General features: G+C 38.4%; 1 protein-coding gene across 1 annotated transcript; it reads right to left on the bottom strand.

Annotated features, from left to right (window-relative positions):
• Nucleotides 1-4990: 4990 nt before the first annotated feature.
• On the bottom strand, nucleotides 4991-20619 carry LOC104428015 (probable phosphoinositide phosphatase SAC9). The gene is given in 13 exon segments (XM_039306143.1): nucleotides 4991-5348; nucleotides 5696-5923; nucleotides 6025-6477; nucleotides 7190-7387; nucleotides 8382-8407; nucleotides 8410-9214; nucleotides 10151-10576; nucleotides 11132-11374; nucleotides 13663-13833; nucleotides 13995-14102; nucleotides 15464-16674; nucleotides 17766-17898; nucleotides 20258-20619. Coding segments are annotated over 13 exon segments (4386 nt in total). The 5' UTR covers nucleotides 20360-20619; the 3' UTR covers nucleotides 4991-5066.
• Between the last annotated feature and the right edge of the window lie 3254 nt (nucleotides 20620-23873).

Below are 23873 nucleotides of genomic sequence, written 5' to 3'. Positions count from 1 at the left end.
TAATTTTTGTTTTTTGTCGTCCTACTTTATGTCTACTCTACACTCACTCGCAGACTTGTGCCATGCCTCATGCAGGGCGTGGGAATCGCAACCCACTCTCGAAACTTACGCGTCCCTACCCCCCATCTCCCCTGAGAATGTGGGGATTTGAACCCCTCACCTCCCCCTTCCAAATTGGAAGGGTGGCCACTGGGGCGAACCCCCAGTGGTTCTGTATTCTTAATTCAACTAAAAAAAAATTAAATTGGTGAATATACATTACATGTTTTGACTAAAAAGAAAAAAATTAGAGCCGAGGAGAATATAATGACAAAAAGAATTGTTTTGCGGACTATGTCTGTAAAGAAATTGAAGCGCAAAGTAATGGGATAGACAAAGACTAAAGACTTTAGCCCGAATCCTTGGACCACGGGACACATATAAAATGCTTTGGCCAGCTGTGCTTTTTCTCAATATGATAACTAATGTGACCGGACCACAAATGAAATTGAATCTTGATTCTTTGTGATGATAACTTCACTAATATGACCCGATAGCATTGTTCCAACATGCTTTGTCATCACTTATTGGCGGCTTTCACTAAAGTCGTGCCTACCATTTTGACATGAGTGATGATTCGTACAAAGATAATGGTCCAGTCTAAACACATTTTAAATCAAATGGATAGGACCAACCAAAACAAATTAGACGTTTTGATTTTAACATAGTTCATCGATTTATTTGGTTTGACGGAATTACTTCTCCCTTATTCTTACAGTTTATTGATACAATGTAGTTTGATCCCTGCATGTTTTGGTAATTCTCAAAGAAGTGTAGATAAGGTGATTGATTTTCATATCGGGGAATCTGTGTAAATATTCATTCGAAGCATTTGTTTTCAAGAATGAGATATTAATGTAATAATACGACTTTGTCTCTAAAAATTAATAAATATGTCTCAGATCAATCACCTTCCAACCGAATGTAATACTTCGAGACATACACTAAACAGATTATCTAAGTTGTCTCATATTTACCAAATTGGATTTGTTTCCCAAAAGGTTGCCATTAGCTTAAGAGTGCTCCTACAATTAATTCAATCAAGGCAACGTACCAAAAATGTTTTGTTGTTAAAATGAATTAATATTATAGATATTTGGCAGATTAAATGATGATCGCACAAAATTCATTTTGTTTTCTGGAAATTTGTGAAAACAAGGATCTTGCACGTACGCGCTGCTATTTAATTACAAGAAAAAAACCTTTCTCTCGTGGCATGAGAATAGAAAAGGAAGCCTGGCTGTCAAACTTCATAGTTTTTTTTTTCTTTTTTGGGTGTCGAGAGAGAGGGAGGGAAAATTAGAAAGGGAGAAGTGGGGTCTTTGAAGATAAATTAGTGAACTTATAAGGACATCTCCATTCCAGCAGCTGAATTTGGGGATCAAGGGCGTGTTTGTTTTATTTTGTTTCTATTCTTCGAACAAAAATTTATGTTCTTTTATTCTGGGAAACAAAAACAAAAAACAAAAACGCGTTTGATTACACTTTGTTCCCGGCAACAAAAACCTATTTTTTTTGTTCCCGGGAACAAATTTATAACAGAAATAAAAAGTAAAAAATTATTTCTTGTTCTTGAGAACGATTCTAAGAAGTGCTTCTTTTTTCTTCTTTTTCTTTCCTTCTTCTTCCTTTTGGCCGGTCGTCGGCCTCAACCATGGCCGGTGACCTCACCGGAGCGTCACCAGCTCCGGCAAGGCCAACCTCATGCTGCCTGGGTGAGGCCGAGCCTCGTCGGTGGCCTCGATGGCTAGGCGAGGTCCCTAGCAAGGCTCGACCTCGCCTAGGCAGCGCGAGGTCAGCCTCCCCCTGGCCTCGCCTTGGCTGGGTGAGCTGGGTGAGGCCGAGCTCACACGACCACCGGCGAGGCTTAGTCTCGCCGAGCCACCATTGGGCGACGCCGACCTGGTGGTGGCCCAGCAAGGCCGAGCCTCGGCCTAGCCATGGCGAGGCTCACCTAGCCGAGGGCCGACGAGGTCACCAGCCCTTGTCGACCGGTCAAAAGGAAGAAAGAAGAAAATAATAAAAATAATAAAAATATTGAAAAATTAAAATAAACAAAAAATTTACAAGTTTACCAAATGCATTTTTATTCCTAGAGTAGAAATTTTTGCAGTTATTAAGCACATTCTTATACTAAAAATTGTTCCCTAGATCAAAAAAAAAAAACAACTATTTATATTCAAAAATTGTTCCTCGGAATAGAATCGTTACAAAACGTGCCTTAAGTCATTAGATCAAGGAATAAATTCTAAAAGGTAATAGTCAACAAATTGGAATTCATTTATCAACAGATTTTTTTCTTCCATTTGAACTCATTTCCATAATTCTTTTAGTTGCTTTGATAGGTGCAATTGTTGTTGCTCGTCGATGATAAATCTTTATAACTATTCCTAGCAATCAAAATTCAACTTTGTTTTCTGTTATCAAATCCATTTATCTTCAAAACTATTTGAAAATTGTTCATGCATAAAATATAAATTTTTTATTTTGATCCATTACCAAATATCAATCTATTCCTTTATTTTGTACTTGTTCTATTATAGTCAATTGAATACGTTGAATTCTTGTTCATATTGAAATGAATCAAAATTAATAAGGAGCTGGTCAATGATACTCAAACGTGTACTTGTTTTGAGTGCCTATTTATTTTCTATTGGTATCTATGGATTGATCACGAGTCGAAATATGGTTAGGGCCTTTATGTGTCTTGAACTTATCCTCAATGCGGTTAATATAAATTTTGTAACATTTTCAGATTTTGTTGATAGTCGACAATTAAAAGGAGATATTTTCTCCATTTTTGTTATAGCTATTGTAGCCGCCGAAGCAGCTATTGGGTTAGCTATTGTTTCATCAATTTATCGTAACAGAAAATCAACTCGTATCAATCAATTGGATTTGTTGAATAAATGAATAAATAAGTAGTATTAATTAATTATATATTATTAATTATAGAAATTAGAATATTCATCAATTCAAATTAGTATTTATAATACGTAGGTTTGAGAAAATGTAAAAAATCAAAGTATCTTGGGCCAATCTCATGACTCGATCCGGAATTAGATTGATTAAAAAAATTATGATAAAATCCATTGATTCATCTAGTGTCTAAATATATGATCCATTTACAAGTTTACTAGATCGAAAATTGATGACATTCAAAAACTTATAGATCTGATGTCATCAAATCTTAAAACTTATCAAATTGGTGCAATCATGCCCTTATGTTAACTCCATCCAACTTGGTAAATTAAGAAATGCTAGTGTGGCTTATTTTAATATTTTCCTTTTCTTACGTGGTGATAACATGACTAAAATATGAAACATAAGACTAATTTAGTCTAAACCTTTTAAAGATTTAACAAACTAGTCCTAAACATTTTAATAAATTGCCAATTTAGTCATTCCGACTAATTTAAGTCGAATATCGCTAACATTGCAGTTGAATCAGCGCCAATCGTCTTATATAGTGTGATAGGTGCTAGTGGACAATACTTTAACTTCTCTTAAAAAAAAAAATTAGATTTTATTATTTTTTTCTTTTTTTTCTTTTTTTTGTCATCTTTTTACCATTAAAAAAAAAAAAAAAAAAAAACACAAGGCTAAGGCGCCAGCCACTAGACAAGGGATGCGAAGCCCTCACGATGGTCGCAAAGCCCTCACCATGGCCCATGATGGCTTGGCAAGGGCAGTTGACTCCCTCGCTGGCCACAGCGAGGGCAAGAAAGGGTCATGACACCCTCATTGTGGCCCACAAAGGGCTTGTGATGTCCTTGTTGGCCGCAATCAACAATGGCTTCACATTTTTACCTAGGGATTGATAGGGGTTAGTGGCCGTCGCCCAGTGGCTAACGGTTACCCTGGCCTTGTGTTTTTTTGGTAAAAAATTAAAAGAAAAGAAAAAATCACTAAAAATTCTACATTTTTTTAATAAAATTAAAAATTTGTCCACATCGTCTCCAACCACACCACGTAGGATGGCCAGTGCTGACTAAATCACCACATCATTAATATCCTATCAAGATTAGCCCGAAAGACTAATTTGACAATTTACTAAAAGGTTTAAGATTAGTTTGGCAAATCGTTAAAAGTTTTAACTCTAAATTTGCATAATTTAAATTTTTATAACTGAATTATTGGAGGGTTTATAACCAAATTGGCAATATTTAAAAGTTAAGGACTGAACTGACCAACATATAATGGATTTACCACTTTTGGAACAATTTTTCCCCCCAACCTTTGAAAACTAATCAAATGCATCTTGGATTGCAACTTCCTTTCAAGTTGCATTATGCTTTCACTTATTTATCAATTTTCCATTTTTTTTATCAAACTACCCTTGCCCCCAAAAATTTCCCCCTAAACCCTAACTGGCCTCCCTCTCCTCCTCCATCTGCCATGCCAACCGCGGTTTTGGCTGCCGTCAACGTCGGGTTTGTGGCCACCGGTAGTTGCTGCCTCTAATGTGGTGTACATCGAGCTCGGACAACCCGACTCGAACAGATCAGGTCCCCCATGGCCACGACCAAGGAGACCCGCAAGCTCTTTGACAATGCTTGCATGGCCGTCACGAGTTCTATCACAGAACTCGCAAGGGTCACACGAGCCTCATGAGGCCATGCTCCGGGCAAGCGCGAGCCCATGGCGACCATGGACGACCTCGACTAAGGTAGCCGGTGATCAGTCGGCGGATCCTCGAAGATTTGTAGAAGTGCCCAGAGAAGAAGGGCTTTTACAACATGCTCAATAGTTACTCTAGCAGAAAAACAAGCCATGCCTCCAACAATCGCATTCCTGAAAAAATACTTGATTTTCTTCGTCCGATGATATTCTAGAGAAACAAATTTCCCCTAACTATGTTCAGCTTATACAAGGAAAATCATACAACAGAAATGACCCCGTAATCTCGTCAAGTTGATGAATAATACACTGATACATCCAAAATTTACAAGAAATCAGATATGGTGGAAAGAATAGCATACCAATTGCAACCAAAACCAAAAATCTCGATAAAGATATGACGTGATTCAGACAGCCGAAAGGCTGGCCCACTTTCCCATATCGTACGGATCCGCATAGTGGTACAACTTTATTCTAGTCGACAACGACAACCCAGCGGCCAATTGTGAAGTCCTAAAGTTCGGGTCTTCCTGTTCGGCAGGGTCATCAACAAATGCAGTGACATCACCGAGAAGTCTGAATGTTACTCGGCGTGCTTGTATCTTTCTATGGAAGTCGAAGTACATGGGAGTGCCGGGTTTCGCCTCGGGCAACTGATATTCTCCTACAGTCACCATTTTGTGGGAGTCCTGGAACAAATTGTTCTCTGGTTAAAACTAACGGACGGGGTAGTAGATCTATAAAAAGAAAATATATGTCTGCAGAAGTACAAGCAAGACACCATCTGAAAAGCTGTCACCGAATCTGTCTCCCAGCAAGGGCGCATGCATGTGAGAGAGGAGGAGAGAGAGAGAGAACACATATGTAAAGAGTATTCAACAAATTGAACACATTCAAGACAAGCACGTACAGAGGAGATTCACTAAAGACACACCACTCTGAACACTACAGCAAATAAGACAGAAGCATGCCCCGTGCAATGGAGAAGCAAGTGTACATCAACTTCAAGGGTGTGGAATGGCAATTTCAAAGGTACCTGGAGGGCAGAAACTTGCATATATAGCACAGCTGGAGAGATGTATCTCTCGTCCATTAATGTCAACCCATCCTGCGTATATGCATCTGGAAGCGGCGAATGGGTGATCCGTGGCTTAATTGCACTAAAAGCATCTAAACGAAATCCTGCAATCAAAGGTGAGAGAGGAGAAAGGTACTGCTCCAAGGTAAGATCATTGTCCATGAGCCTCTCAGCCTCAATAGGAACCTATAAAAAGTCATTGATGGATAAGATGGTCATTAGCAAATAGCATGATTGGAAGTTCGACATGAAGCCGAGTAAAAGAAATGCTTGGAAATCAGTAGTACCTTAAACCTATTTAACTGAGGAACTCTGTCTGACAAGTTTCTCAAATTCATCTGGTCAGAGCCTGGTGGTAGCTCCGTCTCTTTCTTTACCATGCTTCCAACGACTAATATTCTTTTGGCATGAATACAGGGTGCACTTTCAACTGAGCCTCCAAAGGAAGCACGCCGGCTAAGCTGTGAGAACGGATTCTCTTCCAGAGCTAAAAGATTGATATCTTTCTCAAGATTAACAGAATAGGAACCAGGACGCTGAAGGCGCAGAGTAATCCATAAAATGCGGCATCGGACAGGATTTCTGAAAGCAAATTTTATATGCCTGGGTACTTCATCCTCCCCAGCCAATTTTTCTTGACCATAGAATTCTGAGGAAGATGCTATAAGAGACTGGACATCCCACTTTCCCATGCATGATCTTTCTTCTTTCTGTATCTTGTTACTAGCCCAGATTTGCACCTGTCATTGCATCAGAAGAGTTCTACCCAAAGTAAGCGATAAAGTTTCTAGTCATGTAGTAACGACGAGACTGTACTTGGTGGGGCCAAAACATCTGAACTCAACAGGCAGTGATTGATTCTCATAATCACTTGTTCTAACAAAGCACCTCAAGAGAAGGAGGATAGTACTCACCTTAGGAGTGAAATCAAACAAGTTATGTCATCCTCTTCTATCTGAAAGCTCATTTCAGTTATCCCAATTGTATATTCGTAATATCATTCCTCACATGATTAGCATAGCCCACATGCACTTAAAAGCATATCTAAGCACAAACAGATGTACCAAACTCCTGTACTAGACTGGCACAATTTCCACGACTCGATTGGGCCCACCCATGAGATTTATATGGCTTATGCTTATCTCCTACAATTCCTCTCAAGAAGAGCACAGAAGTCGAAGAATTAAAATCACCTATCCACTACATTATATCTTTTCAACTGTTTTTTTTTTTTTTTTTTTGGTGGGGGGCGAGGGTGTGTTAGGTGTCATACTTCAACTGTTTGTTTACATACAATGCAACAAATGTAATTTGACTCAGGGCAAACTGTGGACGGTCAATCCATCAACAAATGAAATAACAATTCAGCCAGATAAGGATATACCCAACTCATGGAACCCAGCAGATTTTGATGCATTAAATAGGTTACTGACATCCTATAACTTCACTTACACTGGGAACATCCGCCGCAGAATAGCCACATGGACTAACAAGCATGATCACTCCACTGACATCGGAAAGGGTTCCCAGAGCAATGACCAGTTCAACAGAGGAATCACTGGTAGGAGCCTCCCAATACGAATGCTCCGACCCAAAAGCGAGTGGAGCAAGCAATGATAATGGTGGGGCAGAACCCACTGCTGTTGGGACCTAAAATTACACACAAGTAAAAACCAATGATGTAAAAAATATAGATGTCAAATGAAACAACTTGATGGTGTTGGAGGGCTTTTTACTCCCAACTTTGCTTTATGGATGTTAACCATCAAATGCTTGGTAGGAAAAGCCATTTAAAAGCCAACCCATAGAATCTAGAAGCACAAACTGCTTTCTCAACCTTCTTGCAAACAGCATGTACAGAAAAGATAGGAACATGACACACTAAGATATGTCTTTTTGCTTTAAGTCCTGAAATTAACAATTGGACAAATTTTGACTCCCATACACTACAATAGCTATAGCATAATCAAAGCAGCAAGCACTTGTATACAGGCTCTAGGAATGTCCTCTAAAATGAAATAAAGCTCCTCAGTTTGATGTTATTTTCCCACTCCATATGTGGATAGTTAATAGGATTGAGGATTCTGGAGTTATATGTTCAGCGTGGAAGTCCAGCAATTTATGCATCCTTTTCCGTTAACCAGTGAGAGGAAACTTATCTAGATGCTATTCAAAGAAATTTCAGGATACCTCAACCATAAATCCCTGTTACTTCCAAAAGGACTATACTTCTAAAATCTAAAAAAACTACCACTGAAATTTAGACAATCGAGGGCATCACTATAGTTTATTATAAGAAAATTGGTTTAGGCCAAGCTCAAAACTGGAGAGAGAGAGAGAGAGAGAGAGAGAGAGAGAGAGAGAGAGAGAGAATGAAGAAAATCTCTCGAAAAGCATGAATGACTATTGCTTCAGAGAGTTACTTGTTAAAGGTTTTGTTTGGTTTATAGGAAAGCACACATCTACCACATTTCCAGTAGTTGGGCAGCTAACAAAAGCTGGTCAGTCTTAAACATTGTTCAAAGAAGACCCACCTTTAGTTCACAAATATTCTCCTCAAAATGAAGGCACCAAGAGCTGAAAATAGTTGTAATAATGGAAAAGACAAGGAAAGCTCTGAAATATGTAAGATGCAAGAAATTACCAAATGCAACAAGCTGGCAAAAGGAATTCAGCAAGTGATTCCTCTCCTTTAAGTAGTTTTCTTTGAGCTTTAACAGCTCTCTTAGGATTAGAATATCTATTTCTTTCAGATGGATAATCCCGTAAGGAAGATCCCATCACCTCATACAAGGCTGTATAAGCAGCATCACCAGCACGAGCACTTCTTCTTAAGCTAGTCAAGACCCTGATGTAGTCCAACATCAACGCATGAAGCACAATGCCTTGGCAACACCTCTTGCAGATAATACCATCAATTGTCGTGGATCTGTTCGTTGAGACATCAATTTGACCACCATGGCTTGATCCACCCTGACTCTGAACACTACCATAACTTGAGGGATCTCTAGAGATATAACTCTGAAGAAGAAGAGCTCCTTTACCAGCGCAACAAACCTTACAGACTTTCCTTTCACACTGAGAGCATAAGAGACTAGGTTGTGAGGAGGTTGATGAAACTGTTGAAAATGGAGTTGCAGGAACCCCAGTCTCAGCATGCACCTCACACATGCTGCCCAAGCATTTTTCCCCTAATCCAGTCATATTCCAGAAATCTATGATGTTATTATCAGTATTCTCAAGACCAATTTCAGCGGTGATTCTGTCTTCAAGTGAAGCTTGCCCAAGCCATGCGAGCAAATTGGCAATTCTGCATAATCTTTTCATATAAGATTCGTCAAGCAACAGATTGGGGTTTATTGAAGCAGGATCAATCCCAACTGACAAAAGAGCTCTATCCCTTTCAGCAGCTGAAAGATTTAGTCGAAGGCGTTCTATTTCAAGCTCCGTGGCTTCTGTAAAGTCGAGCTTCTTTCGCTGTTAAAAACGCATCAGGTGTCAACTTACAAACTCAATGAAGTTACAAGAAAGTGCAACAAAACACTTGTTAAGGGCATATTTGAACTAATATGTGAGAATATTTCTAACATTTACCGATTTAGGCTAGCTATCTGAGACAAACCTAGAGATAAAAGAGGTGACAGCGAAAGTTAAAAGGATAAGAGGCAAACTGTACTTGGAGCCATTTTTCAGAAGAACTTATTGCAACTTTCTTTTTTTCCTTTTTTTGGTCAGAGCAATTTTCATTTTATAAAAGTTACTAAATTGACAGTTATAAATCTTAAGCTAGCTAAGCATTTCAAAAAAGTTGGGTAACTTGGAAGGATGTCAGAAACATTGTTTTGAGAGATGAACTAGAATTACTTAAGACATAAAGAGATTAATAATGAAACAAAGAGAAGCAGTTACACTTGATAGTATCTCGGTAATTTGGAAGGACATATTTCAGGTACGCATTCCTTGGCTTACCAAAATTGTGGATAAGATATTACAAACAATGAAAACGCCACATTAATATAGAAAGAATGCTTTAGTACCTTGGTATGAAGAAAATTATCATCAGAAGATATGTTAATTGTATATACAATTAGTGAGTCATCCAATGAAAGCGAAAAGAGGAAAAATCCACACAAGAAACTGGCAATTTCCAATAAGTAATTTGGTTTCTTATTAGAAAGATCAAACCACGGATGCTTTCTATGCTGCCCAAGACTAAAGAGAAATAAAGCTAAAAAAGAACCAAAAGTATAAAAAATAACATCAACATGTAAAATCATGTAGATTGCACATTAAGACAACAGATTTACAACGACGGTGCAAGGGGGGAAAAATGAATCTCCCTAAGATTTATCTATTGAAAAGAACATCAAGGGAACATAAACCATGATATAACACGAGGAGATCCCAACATACCAGGTCAGCCCCTGCAAGGTACTTCAGATGCCCGATGTACTGCTGGTTACCATTTGCTAACGTTTTCTCAGCTTCTGGAAATGTCTTTGTATCATTTTCAGCACCATGATACTCAACAACCGCTTGATCTAAGAAATCAAGGTCGTCTCCATCATATGTAACATTTTCTGCCAGCGGATGAGAAGGAGGTTCATTAAATGTATCCTCCTGTCAAAAGGTCCACAAAGTGGTTCCCGAAATGCCTCTTTCATCTGATGGCAACACATTGTCATTGGACAAAGATCCAGAGAAAGGATTAGACTCGGGATTAGACATAAAAGGATTACTCTCCTTTTGAAATTTTTTGCTGAACTCGATAAGTTTAGCACCACAGCCTTCTCCAGTGAAAGCTCCAGACCAAGGGAGGGAAGCTCCAAGGATTTCGATCTGTGAAACAATATATGAGAAAATCATATCTACCATAATACACGGAAGAGAGTACAGGGAACTCACAAGAATGGCAGATAAAGTAGGAAAAGGAATACACAAGTTAAACTTCACATGATGCCTAACAACAGCAATACAGTGCCCTTATGAGTTCCTGATCAAGAAATGGTTTGTTTCTAATTACAAGTGAGAAATGAAACAAGATGTGGTATTAAGCAACAGGACATGGAATTTATCAACAGTTTTCACACCTTCTCTGCCTAATGGGTTAACATTTTGAGTTGGAATTTCTCATGCTTTCTAATTTATAGATATTTTCGCACAACCAAAGAGAAAACCATGAAGCATTGTCAATTTGAAGATCTACCGATGCGAATGCATTCCACCATTTGATACAAGAACAATAAAAAAGATACCATCACCATTAAGTCTTCCATTGGAAATTAAAACCACAATGACATATAGCACACATGCTTAGATTTATTGTTTATATAGTTAGTTATAAGAACAAATGCAACAAATCCAAGCACATATACTGATTTTTTTTTTTTTTACCTCACCAAGCGTCACAAGGCTTCGTTCAGAGAGAGCAGGATAAAAAGTGAGTGCAACTACTCGAGTAAGAAAGTTCAGTTCTCCTTCAACTTCTTCATAATCATATAGTAGTGAAAGAGTTGATGCATCTTGAGAATGAAGTCGCGCCCCTGCTCCGGTAATAGCCATATCTTCTGCACTAATTGGTCCTGGTAAGGGGATCAAAATATTTGTCCCTTTTGCACACATAGGAATAGTAGCGCCCTGGGAACAGAAAAAACGAGAAATAATTAAACTATGCATATGATCAAATTCCAAGCCTGATAAATAAAAAAATTTGTTTTCAAGCCATGTTATATGCATGTTTCTAATAAGACCATGAAAAAGGCATATCAATCGACTAGGTTTTGCCCAAAAACCCAAACCAATACAGAAAATTTTAGTTATTTTAAGACCAGCTTGGCTAGCAGGTGGTTTACTACGGTTTTGGATCAGACATTTAACAAAATTAAATTGTTTAACCTTACTTAATCACATAATACCCCTCTGCTCTTGCTTCACTACATCACAGAATTTTTTTGCTAATGTCCTTTTCTTTTGTTAATTTCATTAGTGCACATGACTATGCCTTTTTGACCATCATGCCTTTGACTTTTCCAATTACATTAACATGACAGGGCATAAGCTGGACTAGAGACTAATGATGTTAGCAGCAGGATTACACGGCAAGTAAGGAAAAGTCACTTGCTGCCAAAGAGATGCGTGTCTTGCCTGGATAGCTATCTCACTATTACACCCCTTTTGCCCATTATCATCGTGTTCTTCTCTTAATTTCTCTCGCTTTGCACACCATGACACTTCTACTCCAGAGAGTCTACTTAATCCTACCATGCCCCCTTCTTTTCTTTTCACTCAATCCTACCGTGCCCCCTTTTCTTCTTCTTCTTCTTCTTCTTCTGCTCTCTCCACCATCACCTCATCTCCATGTTATTTTATTTGTGCAAAGGATCCCAAGCATGAAGAGCGTACAAAAGCCAGCTCCGGTTTCTCCTTCCACAATTGGTTATCAGATATTTTGGTGCTTGTAACCAGGAATTGGACAAACCAAAAGAAACAGCACAGAAGAAGATGGGATAGAGGAAAAGACAAAGGAAAGGGTAAAATCTGTAAACCAGACTAAAACTGCTTGGGTGAAGAATTGCCTCACATAGATGGTCAAAATTTAGATTAAATTGGCATAGACTGCAGTCAACCACTGATCCATCAGAGAGTCTCACCATTGCAGCCATTCTATCTTTATTTTAACACTTGAACCAGAGGTTGGATTTGTTAAGCCACAAGCTGGCTCCTTGACAGGTTCTTTAGCCAGTCCGATTGTAGAAACACTTTGCAGCACAAGTAAAAACACTTGGTATAGTTGGATGATGGAATAGGCTACAAAGGAGCCACACAACTATAAATTCTAGTTCCGAAGTTCTAGGTTTCTCTTTCAATTTTCCACCCACATACATCTGTACTGCTAGACAAATATTACTCTATACTAATGACCACCATTCACTACAGTCAATCAAATTCCAATCAAACCCCACCACATATGGAGGAGCTTCACTTGACTTTGAGATAACAAACCAGTGAATTGGAGGAAAATTCTGTCCTCTTTTCTTTCTTTTTTTTTTTTTTTGGGGAGGGGACACAAGTGCATATTCAAAATGAAAAGCACGTGTAAATATAACTCCGCACAGAGGATAACAAGATTTTCTGTGGTTCTTCTTCACCCATTGGGATAATAACCTACTGACAAAAAAGGATGTGCCAAGAACATCACTCATCCAATGGACCTTCTTCATGCCTTTAGTCACAAGTAGGTGATTGCAAACAGTTATAGGTATGGAAACTAACATAACATAAGTTTCAATGAAATAATTTTGTGCACTAAAAATAAAAGTACTGAACCATTTATCTGGTCAGGGTACATTAAAGCACAAACCAATATAGCCAGAAGCATGTATAGGGTGCATAAAAGCTACAAGGATCAAATGTTAAAAGACAATGGTTTATTTCTGAAAATAGGTTCATAGCCCCCGTTTTCCATTCAAGTATTTGTTCGCTTACATTATTGCGAAGGAAAAAACTCTTGGTGCAGTTTCATAGTAGAAATATTACTTTCAGACCATTTAGCTAAATAAATGAAAAAGTAGAGTGAAGATAAAACATCTTGTGCATTTGAACTGGAAAGAAGCTGTCCTCCTATTTTACAGACAAAAATTAAAAGACTTTATGCAAAGAATTGCATTCTTGGGCCCAATCTAATCATTAGTTAGCATGCTAAGCAGAAAATGTAAACAAGTATAAACATTTAATAAACTCTGTTTACAATATCTCAATCACTCTGCAACTTCTATATATGCAGTGCATAGAGTGTTGTTATATCCTCTCAAGAGTTTCCCATCAGATAACCATTTAGGAATACAAAAAAAGTAAATGCTTCTTACAAAACATCATAATTACAAATTCAAGTGGTTAAACTACAGAGTGATGAAGATGAAACATACCTCCAGGACCAGTTTAAGATTATCAAGGTCCTGGCCAGTCCTTACGTCAACTGTCAACGGATATGTCGAATCATCTGCACCATGTGATATTGTGAGAAGAAGCTGACAGACATGGCAAGGCTCAGCAAGATAGACAAGAAGTTCAACTGCATCCGTAGCCTGCGGGCAAACCTGTGAAAAAGGAAGGGAACTTGCTCCAGTGAGAAAGTATTAAACTGAACTGACATTTCTTTACCTTCAATACTTGTTCAAGTCTTCCTTGTCCATTACAAGCCATCAAGAGTCTTTTAGTTGTGAAATTATAAGCTGAGGAATGAGAAGTAACTTAATACCCAGATTACATCCTTCTTCTTGAAACTTAGGAGACTTGAGGCACCATCACAGTTCGGGAAAATGTTGGCAACTGGCTTGAGAAAGAATCCTGATGGACGAGAAAGAACCTGCAATCATCATAAATGAAGAAGACGGAGATATTAATATGTGAATATTCTTTCTATAATAGCCATTTCTTTCCAACAGATGATCAGCTCCACTCAAGCAATGATTTTTCTTTTTACTACACAACAATTCACTTGATACTTTAAGACAGATCATAAAACATCTGAATGCAGGAATATGAACTTTCATATGTAGAAGTTAGCACAACCAATTAGTATGAACATCATCTGGGTACTTCACAAAAAACCCAAAAAATTCCGAGGGGGAATTATACTACGATGATTCTAGAAGGCAAACTCAATTTCAACTATTGCAGTGAATTTTCATAGAAATGTGAGACAAAGTCACTTAAAATCCAAGCATTGGTGACTGACAAGCCACTGAAGATTATGGTAGTACAGAAAGGTTCCGTCAAAAGGCAAAGCAATCAAGTGAGGACATGGCGAAGTATAGAAGAAGATGCACCTTTTGCATAACTACTTTTTAAATTTATTTAAAGAAAGGGTGAATTTAAAAATTGTCAATGAGGATATCAAAAACAGAGCTTCAATCCCAAAACTAATAGAATGCTCTGAACAAACTTTTAGACTTTTTTCCTTTTTTCAAATCAAGAAAGTGCCATTAAGGCTATGCAAAGATATGCTGATTTTTCAACAATATATCAAAGCACCGGAAGAGTTCCAATCCTGACACTTCCCCTTAATTTTTTTCTGCTGTTTCTATTCCTGTTGTTGTGTTTTCTATTTGATTCTTTTCTCCATAAACTTAGGTCTACATCCTGTGTTTCTCATGTAAACTGCAACTTAAGCAAAGGGGAGTGATATGAAATATGGTTGACATACAGTATGGCCCGTTTTCTGAAAGCTTAAACTTTTGGGAAAAGAGTTTGTCAAACAAAAACTAGAGAGCAAGAAACAAAACAGCCCCCAAAGCATACACATTACTACTTAAAGAAATTTATCGAATGAGATCTTTTAGATAGATTAAACGAGCTGATTGTACACATTTTGGGGTGATCATGCACATGTTCTGTCAGCTGTGCCTTCACAGGACAATGTAGGCATTGCAAATTATCCTGTCAGCTTTCACACCTATGTTCTACGTCATCTCTTTGCTAATTACTAAACTCTCTTTTGTAGATCATGCAACATGTTTTGCACCCAAAATTTGGCATTTCAATTAAGGAAAATATATCAGGGGCTAAAAAGATCCAAGAATTAAAGAGTGAAAGAAGATTTGAAAGTTATAAAATGAGGAGGAACCAGGCATAACAAAAGAGTGTGTGACAAAAGCAGCAACGAGACAGAAATGAAAAGTAATCTGAGCTTTGCTTCAATAAAAGAAGAATGTTAAACATACATACACTGAGAGGTTGGACTGGAATAGATGGAAGATGCTTAAACAGTCTCGTTCCAAGAAACATCTCCAGTTGCTTCTGGCGGGAACTATCTACAACTGCATTTTGATATCTTCTCTGCAAGGTGATTTTCAGATTCTGAGAATACTGCTTAAAAGTCCCTGCTTCTTCATTGAATATGCTGAGTATTTGGCTGTGCATTGCTTTGGACCCAGTATAAAGTGTTGCATGGATATCACCAGCCAGCAGGAAAAGATCAGCTAACTGAGAAACAGGGGACAATATTGTAGATCTCCTAAACTCATCAAAATTCATGTCAAACCTCTTCCAAGGTTTATCTGGACATGGATGTGTCCACGTTGTCGTCCTGGTGTTGTGATCTACATAGTATACCTTCCCTGTCACTGCATCAGATCTCTTTTCCCATCCTGGTGGCAGTGGAGCAGTATACCCACTATTCTTATCAGGTGATTGATAACCATATGGTCTGTCAGTGTCAAGTGATATTCCTAACCGCCTACACTGCTCCACAAAAACTTGAAGGGCGCCAAAGTAACTAGCTGCATTAGTTCTATCCAGTGAATCAGCGCAATTGTAGCGAATTACACCATTTTGATGTGATCTTAAGCAGAATGCTCCTTCAATGTCATTATTGTAGATAACTTCACCCCAGCAATCCTTAGTACGTTGTCGCGAAGGCAAATAATCTCCTTCGGAAATGCCTACGGACATTGTAGGATGTTCTAGAAGTGTCCACAGTTCTTGAATAGTTTGCTGTTCACCTTTTAATTTTGTACTGGCATGCCAGTCATAATTTATTAGATGTATTCGAGTACTTGGGAGTTTTTTAGTTGATTTAATGTCATTTATACATTCCACAAAATGCTGAACTAAAATTGTTTCAGACTTTCCTGGTCCATTCCTAAGCAAGTTTATACAAAAAATTGGGACAGAAGTAATCTTTCTCTGATTCCCACCAACAGTTGCATCCAAATTTCGTGCATCGTATCTCTTACTCAGCCTCTGAAAGTACTGTGGACTTCCTTTATACGGATCTCGATCAGCAACATATATTTCTGCTTCAGCAGCCATTAACTTTAACTCTGCACCCCACCAGATTGGGATTGTGCCCCGTCGCCAGATATATGTGTTGAAGGGAACACTTGGACCTGCCTTCTTGGGTACCCATACGAGCTGCTCACACTCTACTTCATTTCCTATAAAATAATATTTCTGCACACGTTCAGGTGAAACTTGCCCACAATTATAAGGAATGTACATATTGAGGCGGTAAAATTGATTGCACACTCTCAGGGTCAAGAGAAAAGATCCAAGTTTTGGAACCACATTGTGAAGTCATGTATTTCCAATAACAACAGCCAGGGCATGCCAATAAAAATCAGAACCTAGACAACTGGAAAAGCGTCACATCACATTGGCCATTCAATAATTCCTAGGTTATAATTATGAGCCGCATTACTAACATTAATCTTTTTGCAGCTATCAATTTCTAAAACTAATTAAAAGCCAACTTATGCATATGTAGATGAACACATCATGTAGATAGTATCACAAGTGTTAAAATGTCCAACTCAAAATCTAACGCTGATAGATGAAGGGAAACTTCGTAAATATAAGGCAAATTAAAATGCCATATACAAGTAAATACTTTAACACACCCTCTCACGTATATTTAGACTAAGAACAACACGTGAAATTGATGAACGGGAAGCCTCGCATGCAAAATAAACAGGCACAACCTATCTTCAATATCCTGTTAGAATATTCAACCCAAAAGCTTAGACTAATAGGTGAAGGATAACTTCATGAATATAAGGCCCATTGAAACCCAAAGTCAAGCGACATCTGATACTCTAATAATAAGCACCAAGCAAAGGTTATTTGCAACTCTAAGAAAAGTATTGCTGAATTCCATGTGAGTATTTCATACCCACAATCAAGAATTTTAAGAGTGGAAACAGCAAAAGGCAATCAAATGAGTAACAGGACAATAATAGGAAAAAATCAAACAAATTACAGCAGCTAATCAGCATGGACCATAGACTCTAATTGATTGGAACTGAAAAATAACCATCCCTACAATAACCAGGCATTGCAATATATTATAACATATGTCATAGAAATTCAGTGAAGAATATCAGCACATATCAAACAAAAAGGTTGGTCGGAGCCACCAGCAACATAACACTAGCTACATCAGGAAGTCTTGGTGGACCCAGTACAGGACAGTGCAAGCAACCAGGCATTAAGAAACTAAATACCATGCCATGTTTGAGCATTATCTTACCTGTGCTAAAACACGAGTTTAATCCCCTAGCCAGATAACGAGTCCCTGGATGCAATCTGCTACGGCGAGCTGTCAGTGTAACAATCCCTTCTACTTGTCCTAAGCTTCCAAAACTTCGACATTCTGCAAACCCCTATAGATTAGGATTGTGTAAGAGAGCAGCAGTTGCCAAAAGGAACATGGTGACAGTACAGAACAGCAAATAAGTAATGCTTCATGATTCTTGACGTATCAAAGCAGGCTAGTTTACTTTGATAAGTCAGTAAATTGGTTATGTTAGTAAAATATCACTTCTGCTAACCAACTATTTCAATGCACAGAGTGTGGTCTGCATAAAGGAAAAAGCATGAAACCTGCTCCCCTACAGTCTGATTTGTTTTAATCCGAGACATAAACAAAGATCAACTACCAGAGCCTGCTCCCCGACAGTCTGCCGTCTACAAAAATCCATGCTTCCAACTGTCACTGTCATATACCCTGCGCTTCCTCCCTCCTCCCTCCCTCCACCCTAAAAATTAAAATTAAAAACCTAGAGAAAAGGAGGAAAAAAAATTCAAAAAGCCATCCTTCTCTCATTTGGCAAATCATAGGCTCATTTGGTTCACGAAAATTTCAGTTTTCATTTTCAGTCAAAAATGAAAAATGAAAATAGATTCTGTTTTCATTTTCAATTTTTTGAATATGTGTTTGCTACATAAAAGTTATTAGCAAAAATGAATATGGTGAAAATACTTTGATTAAGTTATTTTCAAAAATTTAATTGTTAAAATTTATACTATTTTTTTTTTTTAACAAGTGCCCAACACCTAAACAAAGAAAGTTTTTCATTTCCAATGCATTATCTTTCTCATGTTAGGGTAATTAATGCATTCGAAATGAAGACATTTCCTTATTAAGAATGAAAACATTCCCCTATTAAATATGGTCAACCGATGCTCCTAGCGATCTCATTAACAAGACCCTGTTATAATCTATATTAGTCTACTTTGAATGAGTTAATAAATGTTATTTAGTAATAATGGTTTTAAGTGTTTGAACATCAATTTGTTTCAACGTAGGAGACTTGATGATCATTTCCCATCCATTGGCCGAAGCTGCCATTATCAATATCAATGGTTCAATGTAGAGAGAAGGAGAGAGAAGCAATAAAACTTTTGTCTGACAAAGTCAGACACTCATCCTTCAGTGGAAGCCGTGCATTCACTAAAGCTACTTTAGCCACATTTTGCCAATTGATACCTCTTTGCTTGAACAAGTTCATTTAGATTCATTCTAAGGTTCTGCTAAGAAAACGATTTCACCTGACCTACGAAATTGCACAGGCAAATGGCCCCAAAGAATTTGTACGTCATGAGACCAGCACAATGAGTGCAGTCATTGTGGCATTCAAGGTGATCTGTTCATTCACGTCCTTCAAATAAAAATATAGGTAGGGCTCTTTGTTTTAGTTGAGACCACCCAATGGCACCTAATCAACCATGCAGATTTCCTTTGCTTTAAGGAAAGAAGATAAGGATAAACCCCACTAATGGCACTGTCTGCAACACAAGATATGCCAATAGTTCAGAGTGCCCTTTATCTGATTGAGAACTGCATCAGCACTTATCCTCTTTACTAGCAGATTCAATCAGGAAGAAAGATCCGGCAGGACATAACATCCCCTGCTATGCATTTAGACATTGCGATCCTGACCAGAAAAGACAAAATTGCATCCCACTCTAAGAAATTCTAACTCACATACTCACGCACATTTACCAAATATGCTGCTGCGTTCCTTCTACAAAAGACCTAGTCAATTTTTCTGCTTTCACTATTTTCTTGATCAATACCTATAATGCAAGCTCAATGAGTCCTTTTTCCATAAAGGTTTCAGACTATCAGTGAAAAGTGGTCCCTACTGAAGGAAAAAACAAGAAATCACTAGGCCATTACTAGCACGCACTAAGAAAGATCCGGTAGGACATAACATCCCCTGCTATGCATTTAGACATTGCGATCCTGACCAGAAAAGACAAAATTGCATCCCACTCTAAGAAATTCTAACTCACATACTCACGCACATTTACCAAATATGCTGCTGCGTTCCTTCTACAAAAGACCTAGTCAATTTTTCTGCTTTCACTATTTTCTTGATCAATACCTATAATGCAAGCTCAATGAGTCCTTTTTCCATAAAGGTTTCAGACTATCAGTGAAAAGTGGTCCCTACTGAAGGAAAAAACAAGAAATCACTAGGCCATTACTAGCACGCACTAATAAAGAATTTCTCCAGCAACTCATTCTTTATTGTGAGATGGAAATAGCCCGATGTTATGAGCGTAACAGTAACCATAAAACTCTTAACCACCAAAGTCTGATTAAGAATGACAGATAAGGTGAGAATAGAATTAAGAACAATTAGAGCAAACATTGGACAAAATCACTATGATACAAAATAACTCAAAGAAGACAAGACAAGCATCAATATGGAGGTACCAAGTCCAAAGAAAAACCTGCAGAAGTGTCACGCAATGGTGTCGTAACCCGATATTTTTAAATGGCATTGAGAACCATCCATTCCAAACAAATTCATCATCCGGACTTTCCAGAGGCATCCGACTTGGAAAGGGCCTGGTGATGTCCCTTGTCTCACAATAGTAATGCTTCCCATCTATGTCAAGCTCCACTAAATCCTGAATATTCTTCAATTCACCTTTTCCTTGGAGTTGAGGGATTTGAAGTGAGACCTTGATCCACTCGCTCTCCGTCACAGTATATACACATCCCCCGCCAGGTAAATTTGGAATGGTGGGGTTACTTTTTTTGCGATAAGAAGTAGGCCGACACCCCCCAACGGAGCGTAGCCCAATATTGCCCTACCATTAGAGACACTCTTGCAATTCCAACGAGAGCCATTTGAGACAAAATTTAAAGCTTGTTCCTCAGATTTAAAAAAGTCTAAACCTGGCTTTCCCTTGTAGCAAAGGGCACCCGTAGTTGGATCAATGTAGATGACCTGAGTGTCGACCCTCGTCGACAAGCTAACGATTATGTATACTTCACCACTAGCCACAGTCACCACAACCACAGACGTGTCCTTCAAGCACCTACTACGGGACAACAGCATGCCAAGAAAAAGATCAGTAAATTAAAGACATTACCAATACAGAATGCTTTAGATGTGAATATAAGAAATAAAAGGTCAAGTCCTTCCGTGAACTAAACTTCCTAATCACAAGTGAAAAAATAAAAATAACAAAAAGGAAAGGAAGGAAAGAAAGACGAACGACATGTTAAGTTACTGTAAGAAAACACAACTGAGTATCAGTAAGGAATAGCAAACATGAAAATAAAATAAAATTGAGTCCAATCACTCACACATTGCACGAACTCAACTACCAGAATAGTCAAGAGCAGTTCGATCATTTTCAGATTCAAGTTGCAGAAAGCACACCATGGATCTGGGATAATCGATATTCAAAACATTTCGAAGAGCTCGAGTGCGGCGTTCATTTGGGGTTGAGAAAACACATGACTCGAAGAGCTCCACAAACCAAACCAATTAGTTCAATTTCCACTCGCCTATAATAAGTTAAAATTCCCGGCTAACTAGAGACATACTCGCAAAATTTTTGTCATGCTTTCGAAGCTCCGAGCCGAGCTCACGATCCATTCATGTTTAGACCAAAATTCACATCAAGCGACCTCAAAGCTTGAACACGTATTCTCGACAACGCTAACTAGCATAGTTTTTCTAACAGCTCTCGTGTCTTAATCACATTCAGGCAATGATCCAGAATCCAGAACGAGAGGACACGCGGAATCATTCAAATCGCAGCCGATCACAGCGAACGACAGATGCGCACAGGAAGGAGGTGCGGCTCACCCGGTGACTCCATTTCCACGCGAAATCGGCCAGATCAGGAGGCGTCGTCCGGAGCCGCGCCGCTCATGATCCACCGCCCCCGCCGACCGCGCGAGCGCCGCGCCGAGCGAGATCAATCCGCCGACCGCCGCGACGAATCGGAAGGGAGCGAGGTCGATTTGGGAAGGAATGGAACCAGGCGAGTCTCGAGAACGACGAAGGAGGATGATGATGAATCGAGAAGTCTTCCGGAGATGCGACGAAGGAGGTTGAATCGTACGTCTTCTCTCTTGTGGAATCTTGGAGATCAAAAATGCTTCCTATAAGATCCTTAATTTGTTCCCCCAATTTTCCCTGTAAAAGTTTTAAATGTCTTTTTTTTGGTCGGAAAAAAAATTTTAATGTCGAAAAATGATTTTTTCGGTCAAAGTCGAAAAAATAATTAATAAATAGGAAACTGTAGAGATGGAAGAAGAAGCACGTCCTGATAGCCAGTATTTTGAATGTTCGCCTAGACCTGTTAAATAGATGGATCGAATTGAATTTGTGTTGATCGAAAATAGTCCAATCCAAATTAATCCCTTCAATCTAATTCAGATACATTTTCTTTAATTCGATTCATATTGATAAGACATTTTCATATTTAATTCAATTTATATAAACTCATATCTAAATTAAAATGAAGAATATAAAGCAAGTGAATGTGAGATTGAATGAAAGGAAAAAAATAATGAAAATAAAATCAAGAAATATGTTAGATCTTAGTAAATTGTAAATCTATTTATGATACATTTAATGCATATATTATGTTATCATCATGTTATTAAAAAAGAATTGTAATAAGGTTGGAACAATCCTCTTTAGATTGGAGAATCGGGATTTTTCGAGGGTCGAAAAGTGATCGGAAAATTCGAATGTGCCAAGAGGATCCAAATAACGTGGAATGCACGTCTTGACCAAATCGATCGATCACGTCAACCGTGGCATGCCTTGGCTTCGTTTCTTCCGCTGCTTTTTTCTCTCTTCTTTTTGGATTTCTTTTGCTTTTATTTCTTGGCTTGGCCTCATCGTTGTCCGTGACGGTAGACGGCATCCTCGTCCCCAATCTTGCAACCACACGTGGCTGATTTTTGTTCGTCAATGAAGTCAACGGAGATTTTTTTTTTTTTTTGAGACAAGAGGAGTCAACGGAGATGTTTGCAGCTAGATTGCTACCAAATGATGAAGCTTCTTTTCAAAGTTAGGTGTTTTAACCCTTGGTATTTGCTAATAATTACTTGGTAAAAGAAATTGGGCTGGTGATTCTTAAAATTGTGGGCAAATAAATGACATAAAGTGGATATCTATGAATGATTAATGCCTCGTACCAATTGTGAAACAAATAGAAATTATAAAATATCTCTATTTTAATACGTAAAAGCACTCATTTAATATTTTCAAAAGAAAAGACTCATTGTATTGACTTGGTGCATTTAATGTACAAGAGCCTATTTTACTATGATAATATTAAATTATAGATTTGAATTGTGCATTATAGGGTTCCATCTTGCAATTTAAAGATACATTGTTCAATTCCTACAAATTATTTGTGATGACATAGCCGCGCTTAAAGGTGATCGATTCCAATTCGATCCACTTTCATCTAAAAACTGAGAACCGAATTAAGAGGCCGATTCCCAATTTTTGAAACTAGGGAGAGGATCGGATCCTACTAATTGGTCAAGTTTGGTTTTGCAGAGGTCCTATGGAATCGATCATGTGGCAATGCCACTAGGATTTGTTGATGGTGTGGAGGGTCTAGGTGACGTAGACATGGAAGACAAGGGGGTAAGGGAGATCAAGGCCCAATGTAGGCAACATTGGAGGCAGGAGGATGGCTGGGAAAAGATGTTGAAGAGGAGGGCAAGGAAGATGAAGGAGAAGAGGAAGAGGTGGAGTTCCTTCTTATGTTGGTTGATGGCACACTTCTTCTTGAGGGCCTTCTTGAAGTGGAGCTGGATTATCGTGTTTAAGGCATGGAGGCCGCCTCCTTCACTTGTTGGTGGTGGCGGCGGTTTTCTCATAGCCACCATTGCTATTGTTTGCAATAGGGGTGTGTGGAGAGAGAGAGAGAGAGAGAGATTTTGGGATTGAGAAATGGCTCAAATCTCCATATGATGAGGAAAAATTAAACGAGAAAATAGTTGACAAGTGAGATGAAGTGACTAAATAATGAATTTTAAGAACAATACACTACTTCCCTTTGACAATCTTAGACAACTTTC

This window comes from Eucalyptus grandis, chromosome 1 (assembly GCF_016545825.1).
Source record: "Eucalyptus grandis isolate ANBG69807.140 chromosome 1, ASM1654582v1, whole genome shotgun sequence".
NCBI lineage: Eukaryota > Viridiplantae > Streptophyta > Magnoliopsida > Myrtales > Myrtaceae > Eucalyptus > Eucalyptus grandis.
This window is presented reverse-complemented; position numbering and strand designations above follow the sequence as displayed.